We start from the raw sequence: 19,479 nt of genomic DNA on the forward strand, positions 1-19,479 counted from the left end.
ACCGGATTAAAATATATTAAATTACATGTAATAGCATTATATTTCCAGATATATTCGGTCACGCAGGCAGCAGCTGTTACAAAAGAGTGGAAAAACACACAAAAACATTAGGCTTTACTAAAATTCTGTGAAATTTATTTCCATGAGATGCCAATAGGACTTTTATTTTGAAATCTAATGAGCTACAAAATCTTAAAGCTGCAATGAAGTTAATTCTAACTAAACGCAGGTAGTTAGATATGTTTAAATGTTTAAAATCGTGTTGGTTGAGCTTATTTATAACTGTTATAAGCGCGTTATTATAATTTTTTTATAACATAATAGCTCTATAATGTTGGGAAGGAAAGTAGTTACTGGGCTTTTCGGCTACTTGGCAATTTCCAATACTTGGAGACTTCAAAGGGGAACTCGATTAAAAAAAAATCTGCATAATTAAATGGCTAAGATGCAAACAAAGACATTCAGAGTGATTTGGTGTGTAATGTTTCGTTCTAGACAAACTTACCGAGTCAGAATTGTTCACAGTGGTGGTGAAAGGAGCCCGACACACACCTCCAAAAGATCCTTCACATAAAGTCATTACATGAACTGGTTAGATATATTCTGCCTGATGTCCGACACATTGTTTTATGATAGTTTTGTGATCACGTTTTGGCTTAATATGTATTTTAGTCATTTTTTAATCCATTTATAGTGTAGGGGTTCATGCAGGGTGTTGTGAGGCAAAATAGTCCCCAAAGAAAACTTATTTTCTCATTAAAAAAACAGTATTTTACCAACAACATTCCATGTAAAACCCCAGAATACACGTGTAAGTTTACTGGTGGTTTTGAATAATAAACAAAATGGCTATATCTGTGTTGTAGTCATGGCGACCCCAGAATACTAACAGGCCGGTCATTAAAGGGTCGATGTCCTTCAGTTTGTATGTGTTTTATTTTTTTCCCATGAGGTCAACTTATGGCCTTTGTGATTTTTTGTGACCAAAAACACTCTACATGAATGGGCTTGTAGGCTAAATAGGTGGACATATGTAAATGCCTTGGTTTTCATGACATCACAAAAACAATTAATTCAAAACAGTTGGTTTTGCAGCGTAGTTTTCTATATATAGACTACGAGGGCTGTTAATATTACATCACAGTGGTTTATTAAAAAAAGTACCAGGACATTGGCCTCTTAGATTAGCGAAAGCATATGAATCCTACATCAACACTAAAGACTGGGGTCAAAAGTTTAAGTGTTTGCATTACCTAAAACCTGAACAGGGCCTTGTCCTGCTCCAAAGAGAGCATTATTTGCATAAAGTCCAAAGAACTGATGGGACATGAACAGAAACAAATAGATTTTGCTATTTTTATTCGTCACCAATGGATATTCAGGGGAAGCACGCTCATGATAATGATCCAACTGTATAAAAAATAGTCTGTGGTTTTGCATATTTATTTATTTGAAATGCTGGAGTCAGTTAGCAGTATGAGAATTTTGGATAAACATAAAATTATCATGTGAAAAGAAACAGCAGTTTTGACTCACACGTAAAAGGAAATGAACCCAAAGTGACTGGTTTAACTGAATTAAAGTAGGCCATCATTCAGGAAGTTATTAAATGACACACAGAAGGGCTGGTCAGGGTAAATGTGGCCAGTTTGGGACTCTCTGTACTCATCACTGATTCATCACAGGGAAATACAGAGCCCATTCAAGGGGACTTTTAACCAAGTTCAAACCGAAATATTTAAATTTTCCATCCTTGTCCGTCCTCAAATTTGTTCCTCCTAAACCACTTTCCTAGAAAGACAAATCATACCTCCCTATTTTGCAATACCAGTTTGGCAATCAGAAAAATATATTAGTCAGCAGTGTCACTTACAGACTGATTTATTTACTGATAGACTAAAAGACAATATTCCAAACCTTTTTGCCTCAACAAAGATTTTCATATAAAACACTTGTAAACAACAAATGCAACAATCATTTTTTAAAACTCTTTAATACAAAATAATCTGCTTTCATGGTTTTTTAATAGAGATCTGTAAAATTAAAACTGTACATCTTGCAACTGTAGATGATGTGTAGCATTAAAATGGCATTTACATAATGGCAGCAGAACTGGAAATGTTACTACATTGTGCTGTTGAATTCTGTTGGGCAATGAAAAGATACATGACCTATTTCCTGGTTAATTATCGTAAACAGCACAACAGGAAAAGCAAATTGTGCTCAGCTTGTTTCAGTATATACAGATTTTCCCAAATTGCTCAAACAACTGTGTTATTTTAAAGCAAAGGAAAAATAACACAGTTGTTTGTGAGCAGGAATCAAAATCTGCAAAACATCACAGGCCCAACTTATCACTCCGCAGACATGAATGAGCTGGATCAGGTGTGTCAAATGTGGCTAAAAGGGAAATTCCACTTTCTAAATTTCTGCATAGTTCCATGGTTGAGATGTAAACAGTCATTCAGTCATTTGGTGATTGTAGAGATTTCTTTACAGTGGTGGTGATAGGAACCAGGGGTCACCGTGACTACAACACAAATATAGACATTTTATTTAACATTCAAACCACCAGTGAACTTAAACGCGTCTTCTGAGTTTTTATATGGAATGGTGATGTTGGTAAAATAGTGATAAATCTGAAAAAACAAGTTTTCTTTGGGGCCTTATAATGCGCTACACTTCTTTCCTGTGAAAGCATTTAAAAAACGCATTTAACTCTTTAGACGTCTGGCTCCTATCACCACCACTGTGAACAATTCTCACTCTAAGTTTCGCTAGAATGGAGCATTTCACACTAAACCACTCTGAATGATTTTGTTTACATCTGAACTATTTAATTGTATAGAAATTTTGATTTTCAAATCCATTTATCAGGGCAGTTCTATACACTTCTATGCTTTCATATGAACACAAAGCATTTAGCAGGAAAAGAAAAAAAAACAACAGAATTTCTGTTTTTATGGATACATTTGGCATCATTTCTGGTTACTAATGGCTAAAAATACTGTACTCAAGTCCAAAGCACATAGAATCGGTTACTTTAAACATCTGTATGAAAAAGTTCAAAAGTTCACAGCCCAGTACAAGTCATGAAGAACACCAAAATGTATCCGCTGGCATCGCAGAGCTGAGTTGGTCTGAACATCAAACTCTATATTTAAAGAAGCAACTCACACCGCACTCAGCTTTAATGGCTGATTTGCATGACATCAGTTTAGGGGAAGTCTAGGCAGCACTCATCACACACGCAGTTACACTGAATTAGAGATCATATGACTTAGCGACTTTGGGAAAAGGAAGTGAAATTCATTCTTAAAAAAAAAGAGAGACGGATGGGGGAGGAGGGGTGAAATATGAGAGCTGTTACAATTCAAAGGGTTGTAAACCTAAAAACACTCCAAAGCCAGAACAGATAGTGCAGCATCTGTTCAGCAGCTGATGCAAACCTTTTCACCAAGGCCTGAACTCACTTCTGTACATCTTCACTTTTGTATCCACACTGATGTTTGCCATTTTATGAGGTACTTAGCAGATATACACTACCGATCAAAAGTTTGAGATCAATGTTTTATATAAAACCAATAATGATTAACACACTTGTACTGAAAACACTTATTAGGGCACTACTGTAAATTAAAAATGAAGAAATGTTGGAGGATCCAGAATGATGAACAGATCTGTAGGAGATTTTAAAATGAGAAAGCTGTAGACCATCAATAATTAAGTAACATTAAGAATTAAATAAATTATCCTATTTTAAAAGTGGTGATCAAAGGCCAATGCAGACAACTCGACGAAATCAATGTAAATAGATAATTATTGTATTTTATTTAGAATTGAATAACTTATTGCGTAAAGAATTCTTGAAATATTGAAAAAAACATAAATATTCCCTTTGGACAATGTGGATTAATAACATTCTATGTTATTATTGTAAATTAAATTTATAAAAGAGTAGTACATAGAAAATGGTGATTATAAACTTTTGAACGGTAGTATATTTTATATTTCATGATCTACATGATGTGATTAAGTAGTTAATGATCTGAACACTGAAAACTGAGAATCGTACAGCAGCAGGGTGGACGGCGTTTTAGCGGTATTTGACAAGAAACATATAGACTGAATTTTCAGTTTATTTTAACAACTTCATCAAAGTAGTGTAAGATTTTTTGCTGCACCCATGAAGACAAGCTGTCATTACCAATCACTGACATTGTTATGTAAAAATAGGAAATAGGGATTTATTACTGTTTTTCACTCACATCCAACATGTTCACACATTTCAGCCTGTTTACAAACGCCATTCTTCACTTCATCATTCTAGATTATTTTGACACTGAATGACGGATTCTGACAAGCATGAATCCCAAACATAAATTAACATCTACAGCACACAAAAGCTGGGCTATAAAAAGGCACTAAAAGCAAAGCCATAGTTAGTTTGTTTACTGGAGTCTACTCTACTGAACACACTAATTCTCCCATCCGTCCGAAAAAGGTCTCAGAAGTTCACACCAACAGTTCTGCCCATGATCTGAATGTCATCAAACGGGAACAGTGCAAGTATCTGAAAGGCAAAAAGCAGAAACAGTGTTAGTTTTCACATGCAGTATGGCACACTGGGAATCCACCCTGAATTTTCAGAATGTGTGTAAAACTTTGCAGAGCAAAGACTTGGTTACACCGGTAATGCATAAGCATGTACTTTAATTTGGGCATAAAGTTTTCACGAAGTCCCTAGTTACACTAGTTAGTTTCAAACTATCCTTCTACTAAATTCACTTGCACCACAAATCCTAAAATTATGTCTTAGCTAGTAGCAATTAACGGTAATTCACTTCATTGAAGGGCAGCATTCTTAAGGCTGTGCGATGCCTACACACTTAAATGATGGTTCTTTAATGGTTTTTTTAGTAAAGAAAATGGTTCTATATAGAACCATGAACATGCAAAGAACCCTTTCCATGATTAAAAGGGTTCTTTGAATCATTAAAGGGTTCTTTAGATTGTATATAGACCCATTTTGAAATGAAAAAGGGTTCTTCTATTGTAACAAGTCTGATATCGTAACAATAGAAGAACACTTTTTGGTGCTATATAGAACCCTTTTCAAAATAGTACATTCTCTATCAATCTGAAGAACTCTTTTATGATGCAAAGAACCTTTTAATTATGAAAAGGGTTCTATGAATGTACATGAATCTATGTAGAACCATTTTCTTTACTAAAGAACCCTTGACGAACCATCTTTTTTAAGTGTGTATATAAACCTACATAAACATTTATAAAGGCTTATTCTAATGAGTGTCAGCTGTCATAACAGCTTCTGAGCAGAAATAAGATCAAAATTCACAAGAGCAGCAAAAAAAGCGCTATGTTACCCTTTTGACTAATGCATACATCATTTTAACTTGACGACAATGATATCCTAAGAAATCTTAACCAAAAAGGTCAGGTCATGTTTTATTTTCTATGTGGTTTTACTTACTCTTACAACCTGCTTAGTGGAACATCTAAATATCTAGCTACTACTAAGCTCAATGTAAAAACTAGTTTGTGTGGTAAAACAGTTTGAATTTAGTAAAGATTATAACTAGCCTAGGTTTTAACTTACATACAGCTGGGAGGAACGGATACAGGTCACTGTCCAATGGCGAATACATTCTGGTGCACAGTCAATATTAATCAGCCTTGCACTTTAAAACTACAATACTCCACTTTGCATTATAGTGCACATTAGTATACAATAATTAAAAATGAGTGGGTTGTGATTTCAAATCAAGCACCACTGTATATCACTTAGACCAGCATACAACAAAATACATAAATAAGATGAAAAACATAAACCATGTTTTCTCTGTTTTCAGCGTTCCAGAGCCTACTAGTGCAGATTTATGGGGTCACTTTACAAAGGTGAACACATTTTGCACCACTTTCTTGGCCTGCTTTAGCTATCCTCCAATATAAATAATTCTTACATCATCATTGCCATCTGCAAGGTCCAGCGCCGTCTCGTCCTCCATGTTCCGGATCATTTTGTCGGCTCCTGCTTGGCACAGACGGGTGGTGATGGTGGCATCCTGCCGGCCGACAGCCAGGTGAAGAGCGGTGCAGCCGTTCAGCATTGCAGCATCCACATTAGCGCCCCTGTTCAGCAGCAGAGTCACTGCTTCCACATCATGCAGCTCCACCGCGATGTGTAGCGCTGTCTTCCCACTCGTACCTTCCTAAGGGGCAGAAAAAGTGTGTGACAGGTCAGAAAAACAGGTGTAGCGACATAGTTCTTTAACCTCTCAAGCTCTATAAGAGGGTAAAGAGCTGTTACAGCCTTCAAAGTGGCATGTAATGTTGCAGATGGAATAAAAGTGTCTAGTGTTTTTTTTTATGTGATGGTGACATTAATACACATTGACTTGATATATCTGTAAAATCATTTATATTAATAATTCAATAGCTTTTTTTCCTGTACTGATGTTGTAAAGGTGTTCCTAAAGCTCAATAGGACGTGGGTGTCTTTAGCTTTGCGAATGAGCTCTGTGAACCTGATCAGGGGCCTTCCGATATTTTTAAACATGCTTGATTTTTACAAATCAAAATGTTCCTGCACTGTAAGTTGGTCACAGACAAAACTGAACGAGTGTCAGAAAGCAACATTTATCATGTTTTTAATGTACAGATCCAGATGTTAATGCACTTTCTTTACAATTTCAAGTCACCTGCCAGTTTGTACTTAAACATTCTCCAGCTCTCTTTGTGATATCGGAGTTTCTCAACCCCGTTTTTTTTCTTTTGTTTTCACCAGAACTGATCAGGTCCAGTTTAGCTTTGTTTGTGTCATGTGATACACATATATATACACATGTTCATATATGTATTTTGCTGCTGGTAAAAAAAAATATATCCCTATTTTCATCGTTTTGTACTTACAGAATTTGGAAACGCCAGCTGCCCAATACAACGTACTCAATTTTCATGATGAATGGACCGATAGAAAAGCTCCAAAATTATTTGGAAAAAAAAGGTTAGATTAACGTCCATTCAAAGTAAAAAAAGTTGTTTTTTTTTGTTTTTTTTTAACCTGTAAAATTACTATTTTGGAGACATGAGACATGGTCCCAACAGCAGTGATATTGGCTATAACTCTCTTTGCCTCATCCTATAGTGTGTGCGCCCTCACAACAAAAAGACAAGATATTCTCTGAAAGGCTGATGTTTTTGGTGCTCTATTCTATACGCATTCTAAAGGTCACCTGGCTCAACATCACATAATATTATTTTAACCTTAAAACACACGTTACAAACTGGCAAGTTTGTTAATGATGGAAGACACAATAAAATAAGCTCTACTCACCTGGATGTTCAGATCTGCGCCTTTCTTTATCAGGAGCCTCATGAGGCGGTGCTGTTTGTGCAGTGTGGCAACATGGAGGCAAGAGAGACCTGATTTTTAAAGAAAAAAAAAAACAATACTATAAAGCTACTGACATTTTTGAACCACAGAATTCAAAATTTCATCCAGGATGATGCAGTCTTGATACGATGCATTTTTCAATACAGCAATAGTAAGGAAATTCTGATTGTATCATATGTTTGCATGCATGTGCACTAGAGGGGTAATGACCACAGATTTTCAGGTCCGATATGATTTTCAATTCTGAGGTCAAGACAACTCAATTTTTGATATTTAGCTTGTAAAAATGTTAAAAATTATTCTACAGACCTCTAATTATCTACAGATTGGTTTGGCTCAGACAGATAAAAGTTCTCTAACAGAACTTTTTCAATGCCTACTGTACCATCTTGTAAAAAAAGAAACCCCCAAATAATACAACTCCTAGAATTTATTATTGATTAATGAAGACTCAGTCATTTGTGTGTGGCCCCTTCTTCTCCCAGCCCACTTTACTCTGATAGGCAGCACCCAGATGGCTAGTTTTGATTACTGACAGTGGTTATCTGCCAGCCTTGTATATTCATGACATGCAAACCACCCTGTTGTCATGTCAACAGGCCTGGTAATTCCAAAACATCTCTTTACTGACTTCCTCCTTTCTATTATTGCTGTGTTTCTGTTTCTGTTCATGAAAAAAAGCTGTGACAAACTGAAAACAATTCCACTTTCATTGAAATCTTTGCATTACAGTGCACAATGTTCTCCTTTCAACGTGATTTGCTCCAACACTGGGAACTGAGACGCAAACAGGAAGGAGGAGGCACTAAATTAAGCTCTTGAATTAAGAGATCGTGTTGCCTTCCCTGCTGCTACAAGTCAGTGACTGATGACTCCGAAACATCCTTCTACTCCACCAACCATCCATCCACACACACCAACAATCATGAGTGTAGTACCTCTCCAGTTCTGTGTCTCAAACACTTGGGCCAGTTTGGAGTTATAAATATCCAGGATCATGTCATTGGCACACTCTAGTCTGCCATGCTCACAGGCCACATGCAGCGGGGTGTTTCCATCCTGGTCCTGTAGCTCCAGGCATGCCCCGTTCTCCACCAGGGCCTTCACCACATCGGGCTGGTTCAGGTACACAGCCAGGTGCATTGGCGTCTGCATGAGAAAGAAGGCTGTTTGTATGTCTGACCCTGAAATAGCAACACTGGCACAAACACAGGTGATTATGCTTCAGATATTAAAGCTATGCTTTACTATCTTGATGTGTAGGTGGTCTGTCAGGGTTTGATCTGATACACTGAAGACGGAGGGTTATTTTTTTTCCTATTTGATGAAATTTGAATAATAAACTGGGTTAATTTGTGTTTTTTTCTTTTTCCATTCTTAAAAAGTTGTGGTCAAGTATTTTTCATCCTGCTTGCATATGCAGTGGGGCAGACACATCTATGACTATGCTACAAATCGTCACTGTCCAAAGAAAAACAAGTATCTCCAAAATAGTAACTTTACAGGAGAAGGAAAAAAAACACTTACCTTTCAATGTAAGTTAACATAAAAGAGGTTTTATTCCAAGCGATTTTAGAGCATTTCTATTGGTCCATTCATCATAATATTTTCACACAACGTAAAGGATAGTTGGTGTGTTGAAACACGAAAAATAAAAATCTACAAAAATAGACATACATGGTTTTCTTTGGACAGCGATGAAATGTATGCAACATCTTGTTTTATAAAACATGACAAAAGAACAAAATAACTACTAAATGTCACACAAACAGGTTATGTTGACCCAAACATAAACAAGGGTTAAAATAAAACATACAACATCCTGTCATTCTTAATTAAGCTAGATGTTGACCCTCAGAAAATGTAAAAAATGCCATTAAAAGGGGACTATAGTAATGATCTACTAGGCCTAATAACTGAAGACATGACCTGTAAACCTGCTGTTTAAATTGTTATTTCTATCCATGTGGTGCAAACACAAGCAGGCTTTTATACAGCTTATTGCACACTTACAGGATTACATTTGAATGAATTTATGAAATAACGAAATTGAATAATATAGAACAGTTTTACTTGTGAAAAGGAATGCAAATTAACTCAGAATGGCAGGATAGAGATTTAACCTTAATCCTCCTGATGAGCTCCATTCATAATACAAAATCATAAATTCTAAATTTTAATGGATGTTATAAGAAGTCTAATTTAAAGGAGCACCTGTAGAAGTTCATCTCAAATGTTAACCACTTACATCCTGTGCTCAACTTATCTTGACCACTATCTTTCGATAACAAAAGTGGATGCTGAAATAAGTTTAGCAGATTCCACCAAAACGAGAGCAACAATGCACAGCTTACTCAATGTAGGAGTGCATGTTGACTGTGCTGATGTGACTAATATGACCAATGTCCCGTCGTGATTACGTGGATGTCGGTAATCTCAGCTCAAAACAGCATTTCCATTAGTCACAGTTTTAAATGCTGACTGCAATACTTTTGCCTTTTCACTCAGTTTCCTCCTTTTTTACATACTGCAGAACGCCTCAGATAACTTCTTTTTCTTAACTATTTCAGACGTTGCAGGCCTCTCACCCGAGACTGTGAAACTAGCATTAACTTTCAGGCTGAATATTTATGCTTGCCTCAAAATTTGCAGGCTTATCTAGAACACCATTAAAAAGAGTTTGCCATGCCACTAATACTACAGCCACACTCTGTCAGCATTCTTTGCAAATATTGTTGGCATTCTGGATGTTTTTTACTTACAGAGCCCATATCATGGACAACTGAATTTTCCTCAATTTCTTTTAAATTAAACTTTGAAGTAGATGTTATTTAATCTTTTTAAACCTTCCTATGATCTTTGGGGTCAATGTGACCCCATTCAGTGTTTAACATCTCTAAATCATGGCATCATTCTTCATATATAATAACGTTTTCTAATTTAATGGGGACAACATAACATAAAATTAACATGATGATATGTTTTCAATGTCCTGTACACAATTTGTACATTGCTGTTATTTGGGGCTCTTTTTTGACCCCAGGCAGTAACAAAACATAAGAAATATATATATGTATTTCAGCCCAGACTGCCTTTTAAATGAGGCACAATACACGGCAGCCAATCAGAACAGAGATCATTGATATATATCAATCTTAAAGGCATGGTATGGGGAGTGTGTGTGTGTGTGTGTGTGTGTGTGTGTGTGTGTGTGTGTGTGTGTGTGTGCGCACATACATAGACACATATACACACAGTTCAAAATATGGTCATGTAAAAATAAATTACAAGAAAAACTCATTTTGGTTTATCACCCATACAAAAAGTGGACCTAAATATAAGGCAAGAAAAATGTAGGTTATGGGACCTTAAAACTGCACTAAAAACAACAGCAGAATACAGGATAAACCCAGTATTGCCAAATGATATCTGAATACTTGAGAAACACTTGCGTATCATAACTCTCATTTCTGGCTGAGGTGGAGTTTCCCTCACAATAGCAAGGACAAGGCCAATGACAATACAATAAGTATGCATACACTTGGATACATTGCAAAACGTTTCACCTTTAATGAAAGTGTATGAGGGTGTACGTATGTCTACACTGTGACTAAGACCAGTGAAAACACATGGTCATGAAGGATGTGTCTGACATTTACCTGATACAAGTTATTCTGAATGTCCAGGACCTCTTTTGGGAACAGGCTTATCAACTCATGTGCAAACGGCTTCAATTCATGGATAATGGCCAAGTGGAGAATTCTGCACAGGGAAAAGAAACACAACAAAAGAAAGAGCTTCAGGTTAAAAGGCATTAGAGGTAAGTTTAGCACAGTTAAATGTGAGGGGGAAGACCACACACAAACAAAGGAAAGTATTTCACAATCACTGGTGGAAAGAAGTATGCTGTAAATAAATGATACTAAGAAATTCTTCACACCCTGCTGCAGCATGAGCGTGGTGCTAGGCCATGCGGCAGACAGGCCTGTGAGAATTGCGCAACGCTGGAACTTCTTTACAGACAGTCAAATCAGGACTCGCAGCACAATTCGCTTCGTGGAAAACCGGACATTAAAACAGAGCTGGTTCTGGCCAGCGAACTCCAGGACACTTCAGGTGAAATACCAGAGAAAAGTTAATGGAGCCTATTCAAAACACAAGGAGGAAGCCTACACTATGACACTTGTTAAGAGTACAGGAAATAGTACACAACCACAAAAATGTTTACAGAAGCCCCTTAAGCTTTCTTTTCACCTACAAACCTGCTTTTACTTGACAAAAACACAGCACAATTCTTTTACGGAAGCCTCTTAGGCCATCATTTCACTTACAAACCCACCTTTTACTTGACGTAAACTCAATTCCAAGTCACTGAAACTACTAATGAGTGATATAAGACATGTGATGTCTACATATAGTGATATACTATGTGTGAGCCTAGCTATTGTCAGTGGGTATGGGCAATACAACAATATTAAAATGTGATGTCACATTATGTCACAATATTTTTTTCTGAGCATGTCATAAATATCCTAAGTACATAAAGACTGACCAACAGCATGTTTCATTACAAAGAGCAAATGGCTGCGTATAGCGAACTGCAGTACGTAACACAATAAATAAAAGTCATGGCACTCACAATTTAAGACATTATTTTTATATGTGGCACTGCTGGTCCATTCCAACTTTTTAAACTTCAGAAAAACTAAATATTGCAATGCATATAATGTATCGTGAAAATGTCCTAAAGTACAGTGTTGTTATATTTTTGCCATTTTACCCAGATCTTGTTGCCAGAAATACAAATATCATAACAATATAACCTAAATATCTACTACTGTATCAGCCAGTCTTCTAGGCAGGGGTAGACAGATTTCACTAAGATAAGGGCAGGAGGGAAAAGAATGGGAACCAGAGGGAGGAAATTTGTCAACAGCCCTGGAGGGAAATAATGTTTCACCTGTATGGAAGGACATACTGGCCATTCCAGTCACCAAGCTGATTAATCTTGTGGCCAAAATTCAGAATTTAGAGTTACTTATTTTATTTGAATTGTATTTATGATTAAAAAACATGCTTTGAAAAAGGAAATATTAAAAACTTTACATTACTAAGAACCTTGTGGTCATGTTAGCCATCAATGTGGTTACAGCTGACATTCCAACCAATCTTATTTGATGCAATTAGTTCAACAGGCAATGACGAGCCTTTCCTCTAGGCATTTTGCAGCTCATAAACTAAAAAAATAAACTCTAAATCCCCTAAAGTTACATGACTATTATGCCAAAATCATCAAATGCTCTTTAAATGCGTCTGTTTTGTTGATTTCGCAAGAGCTTTAGTTTTTAATTTGGCTAACACTACCAACAAGTATGTTTTAAAGGGGAAATTTAACCAAAGAGCCACCTGCAAAGTTGTTAGACCAATCAGAAGCAACCAAACACCCACGTCATGACAATACATCCACACCTAACGGACAGTCTGGCACAATATATTTAGTGCTCAAGCCTCAGGCGTGAAAAGTAGATGTGCTGGTATTCATGGCCAAAAAACAGGCCTGGACTTAAACAATTGCAATTTAAATCACATTCACAGTATTACTCAGAAAAAAACGTTCACCTAATCATTCTGTCACCAGCAGCAATATGGTGCTAAGTTTGTGGTAAAGAGTTTTACTACTTTACAGGTTACAGCCTGTTGGTGCCAATGCATCATTACTGTATCTTACATAAGATATAACTGAGTGATTGCCTATCCCTAACTAAGGAAACTGATACTGGATACATGGCACTTAAACCATAGCTGTTTTGCTCACAGGGAATACTGCTCTGTACGAGTAAAGACCTGTTTCACTGTTACAGTAACACACAAGGAAATAGTCTGAGGAAAAAAGTCACTTCCCAATCAATTCATGAACGCTACACACTCACACATACATCAGTGGAAAAAAAAAGTTTCTTTAAGATAAAGGCAGTGGGGGAATGAACGGGATTTTTCCAGAGAGAGGAAATTTGTCAATAGGCCTGAAGTGAAATTCAGGCCTTTAAGTGGGAAATTGTTTCACCCGTAGGGAATGACTGGGGGGATTTCATTGAGTTTCAGTGCTGCTGATGACTGAAGGGGGGAGTAAAGTGAAAAAAAGTTTCCTCGTGGCCCAGAAACAGAGACAGCGGAAATAAAAAGAGGTCACACTGGCTACACATACACACACAGGTAAAACGATCATATCCATGTTGTTTCTCACCTACGTAACATTTGATAAGGACCGATCAATAGTGAGAAACTTTGTGCACACATCGAAGGCTACAATGATAAGAGGAAAAAGGAAAGCTGATGAAGCAGACAGTGTGGGTGTTAGTCTTATACAGGTACTTTGTACACTGAAATATACAAAGGTTTTCAGAGATCAGAACAAGCATTAACTCATCTTGTATGTCGTTTTCTGATGTGTGGCGTATGCGCGTTCTGTACGAGCAATAGAAGGCCTTAAACAAAAGTTCTTTTCTACCGAGGGAGGTATGAGAATGCGTTTCCAGCCCAGCGCTGGGGAATTCCGCAGCCGCTGTGTGTACTTCTGCTTTCTCACACAGATGCGCCACCGATAAGAGATCCAGTTTCTAGACCTCTGTGAAGGCCTGCAGAGTTATATCAGAAACACTGCAAACCGTTCAGTCACACACATGAAAGTGAATCACCAAAGACATTTCATTAATATGTAAAGCCATGGACAGAGCAAATAATGTGCACTTGCTGAGACTTACACAAAGCCACAGAAGTCAAACCTCTCAAGGTTTATCTTTAAACACTTTCTATCTATCTATCCAACATACATATACAAACAAAGGCATCTTAACAACAACACTATAAGGAGAAAGGACCGCCAAGTTCATCTGTTAAATCTGTAAAACTATGTGAATGGGGCAAATAAAGTGATGTGCACTTACTGAAACTCAGCCAAAGTATCTAAAATCAGCTTTCTTTGAATACACACATCTTATATATCATAAACATTACATATATACACATATACACACAAAATGAAGGAAGATCTTAAAGAAGATCTGCTCATTTCAGAGTAAAATCTCCCATTGTACCTCCAAACAGTTTAAGTTTGTCCAAAACAGTGACAGAGGAAACACTGTTGATGTAAGGGCTAATTTTAGCCCCAGAGCCAGTTTAAAAAAAAAATCCCCACACAAGAAGGCACAGCTTTCCATGTGCACATCCAACACCCTGTTGTTAGAAAGTCCATGCCAGGCCAGGCTGAGCCTACATGAGATCACAACACCTAAACCAGCACGTCAAAACCTCTAAATACACAACAGCCGTCTGTGCTTGCTTTTGGGGTTTGAAACCAAATAAAACCAAGCCTGCCTCTATTTTTCAGCGGAAGTCTTTCAATGAAAAATGCAATTACGCTTCCACACTGTAACCCCCCTTGACCCGCAGAGGTGGTTAGAAACTATGTACTCAAAGACAACGTTGGTGCATTCCTCAACATTCTCAAAAGATCATACTTCTAATCAAGTATACGCATGAAGAAAGTAATTTGCTTTTTCCTCAGTTTGGAGCTTCAGCACTTAAGTTTAGACCGAAAGGATCCAAAAAGAGAAGAATAGATATACTAAGAGGCTGGACTGCAAGTCTACAGGGAAATAGGAGTTTTTCTATACATTTTTACAGCATTTACAGTCATTACTTTGTAAAGGAACTAGTTTTACTTTACACAATACAATATTAGAAGTTCCGAAGAATACTGTAATATATATATATATATATATATCAGTATAATATCAGCGTAATGTGTTGCATTATATATTGAATTTCTGTTTTAGCTGTACTGATACATAGCGAAAGTAAAGCAGGTCAATTAACACACAAAAAATGTAACAAACAGTGCGTTTTGTTTTTAGAAATGTGGCTTCTGTCTGCTTTTAATGCATCCAGTACTTCTTTGTAAGGTCCCCTTTGGTGTAACTTTAAGAAAGCAGAACAAAACAAGACCTTTAAGCATAGAGTAGCTGCATTCAGGAAGCATGGGCTCATTAACTTTATTCATGCTAACCTAAACATCATATGTTAATCATGACACTCAAAGTGGGCAATATGACGATACGTTATTGATATTATGATTAAATTACATCACAATATGCTTTTCTAAACATATTGCAGACACTGTTGATTGTAAACATGACTTACTAATAGCATTTTTCATCATTTCGTTAAAAAAGAGCATAGTTAGACCAGTTTAAGTGAATTTCGTGCAATGCAACATGCAAAATGTTTCATTAAAGCCACTGTATTCACAACAGGGCTAAACAATATGGCAATATATATCATTATCGTGCTACATTATGTCACAATACAATATGCTTTCTGTAAAACATCATGGATGTTGTCAGTACTAGTAGTTAGAACACTGACCAACTGAATGTTTCATTACAAAGAGAGCAAAATTAGTCCTGAGTATGCCAAATACTGAATAAAAATCATTGTGTTCAGTTTTTGACAGTATTTTGTAAAACGTAGGTTCATTTATCTCAGTTCCACCTGATCAGATGTCTCAAAAACAAAACACTGTGACACATCATGTATTGAAAAAATTTCCTGAAGTATCGCGATATCATATTTTTGCTATATCGCCCACCTCTAATTCATAACATATCTTAATGTAACTAATATTATTGTAAAATGTCTTCAAGTATCACGAGTTTACATTATTGCCCACTTTAGATAAGTTAGCATGCTAGTTTTGGAAAATACTGTAATTCATGAAGTATCTCAATATTATATTTTTGCCATATTGCCCACCTCTAATTAAAAAAATATCATGATGTAACTATTGTTATCGTGAAATGTCTTCAAGTATCGCGATTTTACATTACTGCCCACCTAAGATAACTTAGCATGCTAGTTTTAGAAAATACTGTGGCTCTTATATTTGTTGTCATATCGCCCACCTCTAATTCAGAAGACATCGCAATGTAGCCAACTTTCTCGTGAAATACTTTAAAGTATCGCGATTTCACATTATCGCCCATCCGTAGATAAGTTTCCGTGCTACTGTTGGAAAAATAATATAAAATACTGAAATTCATCCGTTCCGCCCAGCAGCAGCACTAATATTAGCACAAAACTGTTAGATTTAAAGTTTAAAACCTACGTGTCTCCATCTTCTGTGACAGTTGCTAATAGGTTTACTTCCTCCTCGGTGTATTCAGAACTCCCCTCTGCGCTCGACGGTTCTGAAATGCTGCATTTGTCTATGATTTCTCCCAGACTGTCTACCGTGATCGAGGTGATCGAGGAGGATCCATAGGCCGAGTCCAGCCGCTCCTCCACCACGCTCAGCTTCTCCTGCTCTCCGACCACAGAACCTGTAGACATAACGTTACCGCTGTTGTACTGATCGTCTCTGGTAAAAGATCTGAACGAGTCGATACCAGAGTCGATACCAGAGTCAGTCCGACTGTCCTCCAACAAGTCTAGCTTCCCTTTCTCCCCGCCGCTTTTCGCCATTGTGTCTGATAAACAAAATAAAGGTGCTAGTTTTTGATCGGACTCCTTAGCTGAGGATCACCGCGCCATTGTAAAACCAAGCGAGTCGGTCGACGTTTCTCTCATGCCCACCTCCAGCTTCTCTTTTTCCTCTCCCAAACGTAAAACACACGAGGTTCCACTTCCATAAACTAAATCTGTAACTTTCTGGAAGGGAAAGTGTACAGAAATGGAAGTAAACGTAAAGAAAACTCCTCTCTGAGAGTCACTGACAAGGTTAAAGCTTTAGAGGACCGTTAAAAAGACGGTTAGGAAACTACCAGCTCGCCTTCTAACTCTGCGGAGAGAGCGAGAGAGTGAGAGAGAAAGCGAGGAGGGGGCGGGGTAAACGCTGAAGTGGGCGTGGCCAGACACAAGAAATATGACCTATTGGTTGTGGGCTAATGAGATGGGCTTGGTTTGAGCCGAATGTTTGTGTGCAGTGGGGGAATTCCCCGCAAACTGATCCACAATGACACTCACCACCTCTGTGTTATTCAGTGGGAACTTAGCCAGAGACATTCAGGACAAATGTAATCACATTTTGCAATGCAGTCTGATCGGCTTAGGCATGCTAAAAATAGAAATGATCTATGCATATAAAAAAATTAATTAATATAATTAATATAAATTAAATTTTTTTGAAGAGTAATCAGCTACTTATTTGGACATTAACATGATCATGAATACAAATCAACAATCCATTGTTCTGTGCGTGAGTGTTAGTTTCCAAAGTCCACATTCCAATACCTAGTTTATCAGTCCTTCATCAAATTAAATCAGGATGGAGTTCAACAAATCCATGTAATTTGGGGGGTGGGGGAGGGGCTGTTTTTTTTCTTGAGATCACACGAAAATTAAGTTGTGATCTCGAGAAAGTAACTTTTGTTATCTTGAGACCTCAAGATAACAGTGCAAAAAATTATAACTACCTCACGATCTCTCTGGACTTCCGTATATATATAGCACACATGAACGCAGCTAAATCTAAGTGTATGTGTAAACATATCTAAATACCTGTTTTACAATACAGTCTAATTATTAGCAGTGAAATCAGAATCAGTCCTGTGGTGCAGCTCAGGTAGCGGAGTTCAGAAAGCCCTGTTATTGCGATCAGAGAGCAGTTTCTCGGTGCGGCCAGCAGGGGGAGCTCTGGCGCAGCTGCAGAATATACAAAGACAGACCACTTCGTTAAGAACACCTCCTCGTATCTACACTCACTGTCCATTTATCAGCTTCACTTACCACATACGAGCACTTTGTTGTTTTACAGTTACAGAGTGTAGCCCATCTGTCTGTCTGCATACTTTGTCAGGCCCCTTTCACCCTGTTCTGCAATGGTCAGGACCCCCATAGGACCCCAACAGAGGAGGCATTATTTGGGTTGTGGATCATTCCCAGCACTGCAGTGACACTGACAGGGTGGTGGTGTGTTAGTGTGTGTTGTGCTGGTGTAAGTGGATCAGACACAGCAGTGCTGCTGGAGTTTTTAAACACTGTATCCACTCACTGTCCACTCTGTTAGACACTCCTACCCCATTGCTCCACCTTGTAGGTGTAAAGTAAGAGCTGCTGCACAGTTTGTGTTGGTCATCCTCTAGATCTTCATCAGTGGTCACAGGAAGCTGCCGATATCTCTCTGGAGTAAAGCTGGGGCCTGCCGGGGGTCTGAAAAGGTCCAAGTGGACCTTTTTTGACTTACTGACAACTAAATGTTTTTTTTGCTTACTTACTAGCAATTTTTTAAGAACATTATTAAAAGCTTTTAGAATGCTTTTTATAGTTGTGTAATGACTGTAGAAGAGCGTATACTTTGCCTTATATAAACAAATTGTCAGTATAATAACAGTAAGTATTTTTTTCTGTGTTAAAAAAACTAAGAATATTTACAGGTCAAAATGATTTCAGAGCAATATTAGAACACTTTCAGAATGCTAACAGAATGTTATTAAAAGCTTTTAGAATTTTAGAATGGCTTCGGAACACTATCAGCACGCTTGTAAAATGGTATTAAAACACTGTTAGAATGCTCATAGGACACTATTAAAACACTTTTAGAATGCTTTAAGAATGCTATTAAAAGTGTTTAGAGCCCTATTGGAATGTTATTAAAACATATTCAGAACACAGTTAACACACTATTAGAATGCCTGTGGAATGCTGTTAGAATACCCTTAGAACGCTTGTAGCAGAATGCTATTAAATGCATTAAGAATGTTCTTAAAAGCCCTTTAGAATGCTTTTACTATTAGAAGACACACTTTTAGAATGCTATTAAGATGTTTTAGAAAGCAGAACACATTTAGAGCACTGTTAGAATAGAACACCTTTACAGCTCTTGTAGAAGAACACTGTTAAATACTTTGGAAACATTAAACATTAAAGGCTAGATGCTCAATAGAATGCTTTTAAGATGTTTTAGAAAGCAATAAGAACACATTTAGCACACTTAGAATGCTTTTAGAATGCTTTTACAACACTTGTAGTATAATAATACTAATACTAGTAATAATACTTTATAAGAA

The 19,479-nt window shown here is 37.2% G+C and overlaps 1 protein-coding gene across 1 annotated transcript; it reads right to left on the bottom strand.

Annotated features, from left to right (window-relative positions):
* Window positions 1–4,227: 4,227 nt before the first annotated feature.
* nfkbie (nuclear factor of kappa light polypeptide gene enhancer in B-cells inhibitor, epsilon) lies at window positions 4,228–17,259 on the bottom strand. Its single transcript, XM_036582206.1, has 6 exons — window positions 16,581–17,259; window positions 11,077–11,179; window positions 8,356–8,566; window positions 7,358–7,446; window positions 5,985–6,233; window positions 4,228–4,573 (listed from the first exon to the last, which is right to left on the bottom strand). Exons 1-6 carry the CDS (start codon window positions 16,934–16,936, stop codon window positions 4,508–4,510), a joined length of 1,074 nt encoding a protein of 357 aa, XP_036438099.1. The 5' UTR covers window positions 16,937–17,259; the 3' UTR covers window positions 4,228–4,507.
* Window positions 17,260–19,479: the final 2,220 nt, after the last annotated feature.

The sequence above is a fragment of the Colossoma macropomum genome, unplaced genomic scaffold (genome assembly GCF_904425465.1).
Source record: "Colossoma macropomum unplaced genomic scaffold, Colossoma_macropomum, whole genome shotgun sequence".
Classification (NCBI taxonomy): Eukaryota; Metazoa; Chordata; class Actinopteri; order Characiformes; family Serrasalmidae; genus Colossoma; species Colossoma macropomum.